The sequence below is a fragment of the Nymphalis io genome, chromosome 5, assembly GCF_905147045.1.
Source record: "Nymphalis io chromosome 5, ilAglIoxx1.1, whole genome shotgun sequence".
Lineage (NCBI taxonomy): Eukaryota > Metazoa > Arthropoda > Insecta > Lepidoptera > Nymphalidae > Nymphalis > Nymphalis io.
In genome coordinates, this window is record NC_065892.1 from 7,131,647 (window position 1) to 7,145,497 (window position 13,851).

At 31.2% G+C, this 13,851-nt stretch overlaps 1 protein-coding gene across 2 annotated transcripts; it reads right to left on the minus strand.

The window, feature by feature from the left end:
- Positions 1–2,508: 2,508 nt before the first annotated feature.
- LOC126768334 (popeye domain-containing protein 3-like) lies at positions 2,509–13,667 on the minus strand. Of its 2 annotated transcripts, XM_050486355.1 has the most exons (8): positions 13,394–13,667; positions 13,242–13,300; positions 13,084–13,168; positions 11,292–11,473; positions 9,733–9,864; positions 6,662–6,769; positions 4,323–4,620; positions 2,509–3,130 (listed from the first exon to the last, which is right to left on the minus strand). In XM_050486355.1, the coding sequence occupies exons 1-8, from the start codon at positions 13,518–13,520 to the stop codon at positions 2,907–2,909; spliced, it is 1,215 nt and encodes a 404-aa protein (XP_050342312.1). In that variant the 5' UTR covers positions 13,521–13,667; the 3' UTR covers positions 2,509–2,906. The 2 variants fall into 2 exon arrangements, with proteins under 2 accessions (XP_050342312.1, XP_050342313.1); XM_050486356.1 differs by lacking the exon at positions 13,242–13,300 and having other exon boundaries at positions 13,394–13,466.
- Positions 13,668–13,851: the final 184 nt, after the last annotated feature.

The window sequence follows — 13,851 nt, forward strand, 5'->3', positions numbered from 1 at the left end:
ACGAATGTGAAACGAAACAGATATTTAGTTACGCACGTCATTTACATAATTTCAAAAACGTTAAAATGATGTTAGCTTTAATGTATGGGTTACGACTTAAAATCATTTAGAAACTGGAAATAAGGATGTTTCGATATTTATAAATATGTGTATCGAATGCACTATTTCTTTCATATTTACTTGTTTATTTATTTTTAAAACAAACAAAAGCAGACGATGAATTGTAGAAGTTTTAATTAAATAACACACACAAATTAAATTTTTAGGTGTGTTTTATTCTATATTACAATCGAAAATAAATCGTTTTATTAGCTGTATTAGTTTCACCTTTATAGTGTTAGAATATAATAACTTATCCATCCATTTCAATAAATGTTATAATTTATAGCCTTATTGTAGCCTTTACACACTTATGCAACTATGTAATACTGTAATGTAGTTTATGCTATTATATGCGGTGAAGATTAAGGTTACAGGGACTCCTCATTAGCTGTCCATCGAGGGTTTCAATGGACTCGTCTCAGTAAGTTTATAATTGCTCTACATAAAAATATATGCGGATTTTTAAGCTAAGTATATTAAACTTAAATCTTATTTAACAAGATTAAAATTTATAATAATATTATTTTTAATAAAATTTTAATATCTTATTTTTGTTAATTATTAATATAATGATCAAAATGGTCTGAACATATTAAATTCATGCTATGCAACCATTGTATGTATATATGTATTAAGTACTTAATAGAATAGAGAGCCGATAACTGAATCGGTTCCAGTTGATTGATTAGTTTCATACTCCGACTGAGAGCTGACGCAGCGTACTCTACTGACTATGTGTAGCTTAATAACTTCGCTCTTGCAAAATAATTTATTTTCGCACTACATGGTCTTTATCAGATAAAGCGAGAAATATATCTATATATGATATTCAATTTAATTAGTACATTATATGTACTTGCCACTAGTGAGTTCGTACTTGTATACGCGTCTATGTACTGGTAAACATCCCGCTGAGAACATATTGGTTATTACTATTTTATTGAAAGCAATTAATATAAATAATACATTTGAAGATTTTTTTATAATTCTTTAAATTAAAAAAAAACAGTAAGTTACTGTTGTCATTGAAGGCTTCAATAAAACTTTAGGCAGTCCATTTGGTATCATAAGAAATATCAAATAAAGAAAAAAAATGTTTTCACTTTAGATCAACTTGGGCTAGTTCTTAGCTGGCTAAATGCACTCTTCTTTTAGGGTAAGACGCACTATTTATGCAAATTTTTATTTCATATGTAGCGAAGAAGGAAACGAAAACTTATAATACTTATACGAAGATACGTGACTAATATAAAATAAGTGTTTGTTATATACATAAGGTAAATATTAAACAAGTGTGCTTGTAATAACTTAGCCGTAGTGCCTGAGGCCACACAACTCAACTAAAACTCATATACTATATAGATGTTGCTACTTTATAAGTTTATTTGTTTCTCAATCACGTTCACAATGGCTCTACGAATAGCCATGGAATTTGCATAGAAATTGAGTGAATAGGCTCTCTGCCCGGTCATTATGTAATTTTTCTTTACAATAGAGGCACATAAACCATTTATATAACTTTGTTAGCTGCGTATATATATGAACATGTATTTAATTCTTGTTGAAATTAGCTAACGCGTATTAGGACCAACTTTTAGCTAAGTAAACATTTTTATTTTATTTGAAATTCTGCCACATGTGAATTCTACCAACCCGCATTGGAGCAGCGTGGTGGAATAAGCTCCAAACCTTCTCCTCAAAAATAGGAGAGGAGACCTTTAGCCCAGCAGTGGGACATTCACAGGCTGTTACGGAAACATTTTTACCTGTAGGAAAGTTCTATGGGGTAATTAATTCTAATTAATAAAACCATTGCTACTTTTAATCAAAGAATATATACAAATTTAAGTTTTACTCCTAAGGACCAATCTAGCCAATTATTCACATGAACATATTCTTTTTCACAAAGAATAAACGTCTACGATAAACCTTCACTGCTACGAAAACTTTACTATGAAATGTCAGTAAGATCCGATACAGTATATATACAAGTAAGAAAATTAAATTTAACTTTAATTCCCATAATTTTATTATTTTATTTTCTTTTATTTCTTTAATTGTTATGATAGGTACTTTGCAGCTATGCTACAAAAATATCGATAATCCTAAATCAGTTTAAATTTATAATTAACCCAGATAAGGCCTAACCTATTTCTTTAAACGGTTACAAAGTGCCTTAATATTCAATAAGCTAAACAATTATTTATAATTACTCATTTAATTATTAATTATGGATTTAGAAAAGAACTAGAAAACTTCGTTTTAGGAATATTATATTAATGAAACTACAACAAAATCGCCTAGATACTTTATTTGCAGTACCAACAATCGTCTTTATTAAACTTAAATCTAAATTAAATACATCATGAACTATTTAAATAATTTAATAACATAAACCGTTTATTTATTTAAATAAATTTGTATTATTAACTTCAGTCTTTTGTATTACAAGCCACTAATATAGTTCTTCTAACAGCACAAATTCGAAAACTCGATAATCATATGTAAATAGTAATGTAATAGGTATATGCGATAGTCGATTTTCAACATTTTAAGATGAGCTTCTTCTGTAAGAACTCACTTCATTACTTACCAATGAAATGTTGACAACCGAGTGATAAAATATTTTGATGCGTGTACTCTTGAAATTGTGTTCATGACCGATTTCTATGGTGGGTCTCGAGTTTGTTCTTACAGAGTAGCCCTACTCCTCGCGGATCGAGTGTCAGTTTCTCAAAGAATAGTTTTGCTGACGTCTAACGATCTTTTACTGTGAAAAGACTAGACGTTAGTATGTCGTAATTTCAGTGTCTGAGATCGTCATCAGTCTCAACAGCCTCGCAGCTGTGGTACTTGGAGGAGGTGTCCGGACAGCTGTCGGCGATTGAGAGGTCGTCTGACGAGCCCGCGGGAGCCTCGTGAGCCGCAAGCGGGATCAGTTCCTCGTCCGCTTCGGGATAAGTTGCAGTCACGCCGTTACGTTTCGCGAGATTCGCCACCGTGTTCTCCGTATCTCTAGACCAATAACCTGTAAAAAAATTCTGATCTTAAAACTATATGTATCTTCCCTTTTTCTATCAAGACCCTCTTTTTATTCCATAAATTATTTTTTATTTATTGCTATAGTTTATAAAAAGTTGTAGTCGAAATATTATGTCAAAGCTCTTTATTTGCTTTCTCATGCCTGACAAATCAGGATGTGAGTATCCTAGTATAATTAGTCGTATAAGGAACCACTTAAGTTGACCTCGAAATTTGGATACTTGAATAGCTTGAAAACAAAACGAATATGTAAATGCAATGGTTGTATCTTCTCAAGTTTAATATAGAATTCTTCAGAAGCGTCAGTGTAAAAACAATCAACATAGTCTAGAAATACAAGTATATGGACTGAACAATTTTTTTATTGTGAAAGGAAAAAGGTATTGCAATGATAAAAATTATATCATTATTATTATATCTTTTTAGACTCTCGACAAATGTGAAACATCGAAATTGGTGGTTATTGAATGAATTTATAATAATAATTGAATAAAACCAATACATAAAGTAAAACAGAGGGGAGAGCGGTGACGGGGAGGAGGCACGATGGCATAAAAAAACATGCCATACGAGTCCGTCTTAACTCCAAGCGCCAATAGACGTTTCAAATCAAAAATTATTTCTCCAACGTAATTTTTAAATGGAAGTTGTTATAAAAATATTCTAATTGTTAGAGAAGCTGTGCTAAGTGAACAAAACTTTGTCCTAACAGAATGTAATTTAGATCGCACTTACGCAAATTCTTGTCGTGGCTATCAGCCAAAATTACGCTTATTGCTATCACACTAACGCTTAATCATTCTTTTTTGGCATCTAAACTAAGAATTTCTTTCCTTTTGAAATTACGACAACAATTATAGAAAATGTCATCTATTTAAAAATACTTTTTATATAAAAAAATATAGAAATATATATTTTATATATATAACGTTGAAAAAATTGGTTTCATTGGATTACATTATACTCTATACAAAAATATTAATATTGCAGCAACGTTGAATTTAAACTACCAAAAAATAAAACGAGGTTTTATATATATTTTTAGTAGAGCAGTGTTAGTTACCCAAAAAAACACTCCTTAGCTCAAAGGTATACGAGCCTATTGATGTAAACGTCGCATTGTAATTGAACTAGCAAAAGTGTTTTTATTTAAAAAAATATGTTTGTTATAGACTCACTCGGTCTCTTCTCCGGCGGTACCGGCTGCACTGTAGTAGGCGGCGGCGGTTTGTTCGCTGACCGCAGTTTTCTCGGACTTCGTGCCAATGCATGCGATATACTGGGCAGTCGTATGTCTAAGTGCGATCCCCTTTCCGTTACGATCTTATTGTTCATAGCATACAGTTTAGTTGTGATATCTCGTGCGATCAATGTCGTGACTACGCAAGCGAGATACGGCTCCTTTACGAATAAGTATTCCAAGGAGCTACGTTGCCAATATACGTAGCGGCACGATGATGCCGCCACTATTGAAACCTGTGAAACGACGCGTTCACTGATACGAATTCAAATATAAAAGTAATAAACTAGAAAGCGTGCAACTCACACGTGATCGAAACGAAACAAATTTTCAGTGTCAAAAACTTTTCATTCCAAATGAACTTTTCTTTACAAATAAAAACATGACTTTTAAAGTTGACACTGAAATTTTACTCTCATCGAGAACTTCTTAAACTATTATTATTAATTTATAAAAAAATGGAACCGTTTTTTGGTTTTGGCGTGGATGTAAAATTACCTGTAACACGAAAGGTTATGTTTATTTCACGTTATGTTTTGTGCATTCGATAATCGCTATATAAATGCTTTCGGTAAATTACTCGGACTTGCATTTCGCGATAAACAAACAATGTTACGGGTGTTGGCTACAGTCGAAAGTGTTTAGAGTTCATCGATATTTAACCTAGTTTCTTGCATTTATAGCCACTTTATCCTTTATATAGTCGTATCAAACGACAATTAGGTCACCGGAGTGAAGTACCTACAGAACGCGAAATTTTACTATCGAGTAATTGTTAGCATGTTCATAAAATGAATTACATTGCATAATTAATTACACCGAGGAGTAATTAACAATAGTAAACAATAATAATTAAATGTTTTAAAGACATGTTTTATCGACGAAAAAAGAAATGAAGCACAATATTGACAATTTTTATGAAATAAATTATTTATACCTACAAGTAACGTTCCATTAAAAATACGTTTTTGTTATTAGAAAATCGAATGCTATTTCAATATCAAAATAATTTATATGTATTTTATTAGTACCTTATATGGATAGTAAAATACAATCTCGTTTCGTTTTATGTTCACATCATCCTAAGTGAGTTATAAATACAAGACTTTATGTGTCAAACCATCACTTTGTACATTGAGGACAAACTTCGTCTACGTGGAGTAAAATAATAAATTTTAGGTCTCTCGAGATAAAAGTTGCCTTTGGCAAACTTGTAGTTATATATCTACTTTTATCTACTACATATTATCCTACTATAATATTCTACTATATCCTATTCTATGTAATAACTAATTTATATTTTTCATTTTAAATTTAAAAATAATTTGAATGAAATTTTATTACTATTAATTAACTTCTTTTTTAATAATAATACAATTGATTAAACTTTAATTGTAAATACATACGTACTTACAAAATAGTTCCTAATTCAATTGTATAACAGTACACTACGACATTTAAGTTTATTTAATGAAATACCGTTTAAGTGACGATCTTAAAAATTTGTAATTTTCTTATTAATTATTAACAGCATGAAAATAACAAGCATTCAAGTAATTTTATAATTTTTCACAAAGCGTTTTTCCAATAAGGTCGACCGATAATTAACGAAGAACTGATCTTTATAGATACCACGACCTTTACATAGATAGCGGCGCGCGTAACATTTCACTAAAAGAGCTTGAAAGACATAAAAGGCGCTTTTACGAATACCTAATTCATAAAGTTCTATGTTCATTGCTCAATTATTTAACGACTTGTTGATGACGTCATTCCTATTTCCGCAAATGTAGATCAATATGACATTTAATCAGTACGCCAGAAAATCTATTTTATTTATGATTTTATCCCGGAGGTTACCAACCTACTCAGAAAGTGTACAATACACTAGGTTTGTAAACTTTGCTGGTATTAGTATATTGAGGCGTGGCAATTATAATGATGTCATCGACATTCAGCGAACTGGATACATGTTCCCTTTCAATTTTTGATAGATTTATGCTAGTAATTGAAAAATAAATCATTTCAAAGTTAAACTCTAAATGTAAATATTTAAATTAAAATAATTTGGACATTACCATACAAATCTTTGTTTCCACTAATAAAAAATTTTATTCTTAAGTTTAAAAATTGTAAATTTTTTATTTTAATCATATATTTCTTTTGATACATAAATTGTCTTATTCTTTAAATTAAATTATATTTAATTCAATAAGTCGTGTTATTAGACGTCTACTACACGGATATACATATAAAAAAATGAAATAAAAAACTCACCTTAAATTTTTCGTCAATCGTAGCTCTACTCGATTCGAATTCTGGTGAATCGAGAAACTCACACGGCAATATCGGATGAAGAAATTGATGTCCACTCATAACATTAACCTATATATAATAATTAATAAATATTAAATATGATTTCGTGTTCCCTTTCTAAAAGTACCGAAGCGAGCATGCAGTGCAAATATTTGTATCCAATAAAATCAAATACTATACATATAATATATGTTCTGTCATTATTGATTTAATATTCGAAAGAACACAGCATTGTTCAACTAATCAATTTGATATCAACTGGTAAATCAAATTTTACTTAAAATAATCACAATATCTTATTTTACTCCATTATTTATAAATTATTTCCAATATTTTATTTAATTTTACCTAATAGTATGTATAAGCCGAGAGGGCCTAGTGGTAAGAACGCGTGAATCTTAACCGATGATCGTGGGTTCAAACCCGGGCAAGCACCACTGAATTTTCATGTGCTTAATTTGTGATTATAATTCATCTCGTGCTTGACGGTGAAGGAAAACATCGTGAGGAAACCTGCATGTGTCTAATTTCACTGAAATTCTGCCACATGTGTATTCCACCAACCCGCATTGGAGCAGCGTGGTGGAATAAGCTCCAAACCTTCTCCTCAAAAAGAGGTGCGGAGGCCTTTAGCCCAGCAGTGGGACATTCACGGGCTGTTACGAATGTCTGGTCTTAGAAATAATCATATTTAAGCAGTTCCAGCCAACTGATTAAATTGAAATTTTACACAAACTTTTGTTTTTGTTTTATTTCTAGTACACCAAAGAGTTTTCGTTTTATTTTACAAGGATTAAATAAAATCTTGTTTTAAAAAAAAATATCTAGTCAGCTTATTATTTGTAAGAATTTGTTAATGTAATTCTATTGAATTGTAATTGTATAATGATTTTATAAGAATTGTTGTTATTATAAGAAAATAAAAGCAATTATTATTAATATTTCATTAGATTTCCCTTTTTGAACTTTCGAACTTTTTTTTAATAGTTAACACTTAATTGGGTTACGTGAAGTAAAATGCCTGATATTTTTATGTATCAAAACATTAAACTTTTAAGTTAAGAATGCTGCACTACATTAATTACTAACTACACTAACAACAGACATTAACTTACTTGGTGGAATGGCTACATCTATATATGTAGAATATTTCTTACAGTGACGATGTTTATGGGAGTGCCTACTTGAGCATTTACCACCAGATGACCCATTTACATGTCCGCCAACTTATTTCATAAAAAACAAAACACCGAAAACTACTTTATAATATATTTATATTAGAAAGTCTGTAAGGATATATATCATGTTCATAATAAACTGCTAGAAGAACATAAGATACACTCCGTATATATATATTTTTTACTGTGTAGTCAGAAGCACGTTCCTGCCGTTAGGTTCACTCGTACAGCAATAGGTATTCAAAGCAAACATTGGCACGTGCATCCACAAAAATTGTTTTAAATTCCCCCACTGTGTAACGATCTATGAAACAGGCTTGCAATTTGCATAATTTGTAAACGAGGATAGTGGTTCCACTTAAGTGATTCTTCCAAGATAAGCTATGAAATACGGTAATGGAGGTAACTCAACTCGTAAATACTTAATCAACAAGTACGCCAGACCGACTCGTTAATATTACATCAAATTTTTCGTAGTATCATGAAATAAATACGATCTACTTGTATCCTTTTAAGGAAATTGTAAAAGTGAAAAGTTGCCACGTTTACTCTTTATAAATAATTGTGTAAGCTCAGTTAAATATTCATAAGCTATACACATGTTAATGTGGCCAACACCAAGCGTCCCCTCTATAGAATAGACACATTAATATACCATCTATAGAGCTGCATTAATAAGAACTTTGTACCGTTATTATAAATAACTAGTTGCCCAGTTTCACACGGGTAGAATAATGGTCTAACATACAATGTTTATATATTAGATTTTTTCGGCATCTTCATTTTCTGCCATATAATGAATTATACATCTAAACTTCCTCATGAATCACTCCGTTCATCGGTGAAAACCATATGAAAAAAGTTTTTTTTTATATTATAGGTAGGCGGACGAGCATATGGGCCACTTACCATCAGTGGTCACCAACGCCCATAAACATTGGCAATGCAAGAAATGTTAACTATCACTTACATCTTGGGAACGAAGATGTTATGTCCCTTGTGCCTGTAATTACACTGGCTCACTCACCCTTCAAACTGAAACACAACAATACCGAGTACTGCTGTTTTGCGGTAGAATATGTGATGAATGGGTGGTACCTACCCAGATGAGCTTGCACAAGGCCCTACCACCAGTAGTTTTTGAGTTTATGGCGTTCAGAGAGCCAGACAGCGATGATGTGCGGTTGGAGACTTATGATTTTTATTTCTTGAATATATTTTTTCTGAATGAAATTAATGGATATATATATAATCCAATAAATCCAATAAATATAATGTGTTTATATAAGGAAATAGAATAAATTCCTTAGGACTGAATCATGAAGAATTATAGTGAGGAAGAATTTATTTAAAAATATGAGAGGTTTGTAAAACTAACGATACACAAAAACCAACTCCAAGTTTCACATAAATTTCTGTGACTAAAGTAATATAAACAGCGTACAATTTTATAAGGTTTTAAAATGGTTATTTTTTAAAATTTATGTGTTGTCTACCCTGTTAGACGTCTGCTTCGCCCGATATTCTGCTCACCTCGGTTCTCTGCTTTTTTTGCAATGAATAACGTTTTTAATTTAATAATTGAATAAATTACATGTCTAGACTCCTCGGCATAAACGACTTCCATAGAAATCGCCTTGCCTTCGATCCTGAATGTTAAATAAACATCCAAACACACAAACTTACGTATTTATTATTGGTATGGTTAAGTAAGTAGTAAGATATTCAATAAAATTCAAGAGTACATTAATATTGCCAGTACGTTTCTCCAGAGAAAATTACACATAAAATACCATTCAGGTTATATTCTAATATATTTTTTTAACTTATCAAATAATAAATTAAAACGTTAACCTTGCCAGACAGCAGGAGTCCAAGTCGATCTGTTTTGGTTAAATTTTGCATAGCGTATGCCTCGCCCGCATGCAAAGACATCACGTGAGCGAAGTCGGGGGATACCATGCGTTTGAACTGCAGTCTCGATACCTACATAATAAAACTATATATGGTGACGATATCTATTCGAAAATACTGACCGTATAAAGCTCCTGAAGGTAAATATTATTACGACGGAGGCTTAAAAAGTTCGCAGTTTCTATTAAAAATATTTATTCGTACCTTTTTTGTTAAATTCCGTTTTTTTATGTTTTGTGCGAAATGAATGAGGAGTGCTACGAAGCTCTTGAATACCGTTTTTAAGTACTCGTTGAAAAAAGATTTATCACACCCTGAAGGAGAACCATAACATGAATACATTGAAGGGACTCTATTCCTTCAAATATCGTTATATAAAATAGGTTGCAATTTTAACATTAACAAACGGACAACATCAGCATCGATTACGACTCCCGCTTCGGCCAGCCAGCGACTTAAATCCGAAGAAAACGGCAAATTATAATGTATACCAACACTAAGATAGATGAGAGGTAGCGTCAGTTTTTGAGATCTTCGGCCTCAACCTTGGAAGAAGCGAAAATATTGCTCATAACGTTCAATTGCCTATTTTTGAAAAGAAAATGTGGTTTCGCCTAAGTAAATAAATTGTGTTCACACGACGTGATTCAAAATAGTAATAATGGTTCAGAATTATCTGTACTCTGGCCACCCAATTTCCCTAAGTTTGGCCACTTCTTACTATTGATCAAATCTAAAAAATACAGTATCAACAAGTTTTTCTCAAATAAATAGGAAAGAGCTGTGATAAATCAGTGTAAAGCTTAAAGAAGCCTGTTTTTTTAACTGCATTGGAGAGCGGGTAAGCAGCTGATAAATACTTTTTACGTACTTTAAATTGTTATCTAGATCCAGTCGCAAACTTTTTATTCCAGCTTCGTAGCAATATCGCTTTCGCCTTTCTTTCTTAAAACCTACTACTAAATAATAGAAGCAAAATATAATAGTATAAGTTAAATAATATTTCTACATGAGTTTTTGTTAAAATTATCTAAAAATTACGTACACTTGTAAAACACAGAGCCGCTTTTTTACAAAACATTTAAGCCGTAAACACTTAAGTGACTCGTTGTTTTATGTTCATTAAAGCCGTGCAAGTGCGCTTCCAATATAACTGAGCTACATATATAGAGTTTTGACTAAAGCCGATTTGCGAAGAGAAGATTAGAGCTATCTACGTAACAACATTGAGAATAATGGCTTAGCTAAACTTTGCAATTCTAATTATACGGACAATTCTTCTTATTTCTTAAATAAACACTTCAATTAATTAGAGAAAAAAATCTTAAAATTCAAATAGCATTTAATCAATCAAATATATTTTATGCAAGGAGGATTTATAAGAATTTTTATATCAATTCATAAGATTAGAAAAAAATATAAAGCACTTAACACTAATATATTTAAATAACTTTTTTTAAAATTTAATTTCATTAAAATAAAACATAAAAAACTCTTACCTTAAAAGGTTCGAAAAGAGTGTGGTAAACTTCTTCTAGTTCTGGATCAAATTTGACAGGTCTCATTTCGTATACTAAGTAAACGACTTGAGCTAGGTTTAAGAAAACGAAGCCGAAGTTCCAGGAGAAGGCGTCCGGGGAGCATATAACATGCCAGGCCCATACAGAGTATAGCATGAAGCCTGCCACCAATACAATACATCATTTGAATGTTTGCTATATATGCTGGTATACCTGGTATACCAGCTGTTGTTGTTACGGGCGATCTAGATCATGTTTGATTGGAACCACACCTTTGAAAAGCTAATAAATAATGATCGCTTCAATGGATAAGATTTTTTTTTTAATTTACATTGTATTATTATAACAATTCTCTTGTGTCGTATATCTCTGAATAGTCTTTAATGTAACTGTAAGGATATCCGCTGTAGACCACGACGTAGACTAGGCTATGGGCTATAAGCTATGGTATTTCATGGACAATTACTATCTACGAGTATATTAAGTAATTATACACATTCCTAACACAAGAGAAGGAAGACAGTCAAGTAGGCCTGTTGGGCCATCAGCGATACCATTTCCCACCACCATTTCCCATAGACTGACGTTTGTCAAATAGGCCGCCAAACCTTAGGATCTAAAACGAATTTATGCTTCGAGTGAATGATCACACAGACACACATCACCCAACTCCTTTTAATAAAAGTTATTATAATATATTTTAAACGTCTGTACTGCCGAAAAATAACTTCACACTATTACAATAATAAAAAATGCATTTTTTTTTATATTTTCAGCATATAAAAACAAGAATTATTCTTTGTATCTTAGTCCTTCAATATAAACACTATACATACGTCTTGTAGCCGTATTTTACCAGTGCAAAACTAGTACGCGACACGGATATCTAGTAATAAATAAAAATGAATGATTGTATGATTGCCCTCTATGCTTTCCTAAATCATTTATCCGATTGTGATGTATAAATAGACAATAAAAAGTAATTTATACTATACGAAAATAAACTTTGTTTGGTACCAGATGATTATTATATTAGTTTTTTTGTTTCATATCTTAAATCGTATTGATCAATTTTATATCAGTTATTAGTTAAAGGTTAAAACGTCAATGGTTTTCAATGTATATATATGTATTTATTTAATTTATTTATTTAATTTTATACGTCTTTGATATATTAAATTAAAAATGAAGGGGACACAGACATTTAATTATATTAAATAATTGAAATAAAAACCAAAAACTAAAACTTTATTGAAATAGGATCTTTAAATTTGAATCGTGAGTAAATCGAATGGCTTAAACGTCAAAGTTCAACGACTCATTGATCAAAGTAAAGTAGTTATTTTTACTAGTCAATCTCTCAAGTAAAATAGTTTAAATTACAAAAGTAATTGAGACGGGTGTAATAAATCGAGGACTCATCACAATACTTGCCAATTACTATTGATAGATAGTTTGAGGCTAAAATATGCTAGAGACATGGATGGAGACATTACGTGGAATGGAAGGGCGTTGTGATTGACGAAAAATAAACAAACCTAGACACAATTATTCAAATATAAGAAATAATTGTTTAAAATAAAACTGTAGACTATATAACTGTTAGAATTATTAGATTTTGAGAAATTACCCTATAGTCTAATATGCTAATTATAAATAATCAAATAAAAAAAGGAATAAATAAAAAAAAAACAAGATGTCAGAACTAATTTAAAAAGTTAGAAACGTTATCGTTGAATCGTTATCATAGTTATTAAATCCTGAAGCTTACCAAAAATCAAGATAGTATGCATCCAAAGTTGGCCTTTTTTGGTGCTCGGGGCGCAATAAGCAGCCACAAACAGCATGTTCGATAACTGTATTAAAATGTAACGTAGTTTATTAAGCAAAAATTTAAATTAACTTCTAATTGAATTTGACTTAAATCACCTGAAACAGTGGATGCTGAGGCACTCTCCATAAGGGACACCAAGGCCAATACCACGGTCCTAAAGAAAGTTACAATTTTATCGTAAAACAAACTAAACAAGATATTACATTCATACATATGTACTTAATATATCAGTAATCTTTGTATATACCTGACGGCATTGTATAATTTATAGAACCAAAGTCGTGAAATGTTCCATTTTCTCCTGGCCACGAAAAATTGTATTCGCCAATTTCCAAATATTCACTTTTTGCCGCCGATAAGCTGCCATGAGGCATTTTAAAGAAGTATATATTATTTTTATCTGAATAATTTATACATTTTCTACCGAAATGCACACTTCAATTTAACTAATTTTTAATTAATACTTATTTGGTTCACTTGATTGGCGCCAAAATCGATATTTTACACGGAACTTAATGCCGTCATAGGATGTCAATGTACAAATGTTGCAGTTTAGCCAATGCTTTGCGCAATTTCCGCTTTTCCGATATTTCACCTGTTTGGTTGGTAAGCTTTGTTCTTGATACGTTCTGAAATATTTCATTATATTTACTAATCAATTGCTGGTAATGTGTTACGGTTTGGATATCTTGATAAAAAAGCGTT

What these genes read in the sequence shown, in the direction of transcription:
- LOC126768334 (XM_050486355.1), bottom strand. Translation starts at nt 13,520, where the DNA reads ATGCCTCATGGCAGCTTATCGGCGGCAAAAAGTGAATATTTGGAAATT. An exon ending in AAATTATACAATGCCGTCAG is followed by an intron (nt 13,301 to 13,393) that starts GTATATACAAAG and finishes AACTTTCTTTAG; the next exon opens with GACCGTGGTATTGGCCTTGG. An exon ending in CGATTGACGAAAAATTTAAG is followed by an intron (nt 4,621 to 6,661) that starts GTGAGTTTTTTA and finishes GTCGTTTCACAG; the next exon opens with GTTTCAATAGTGGCGGCATC.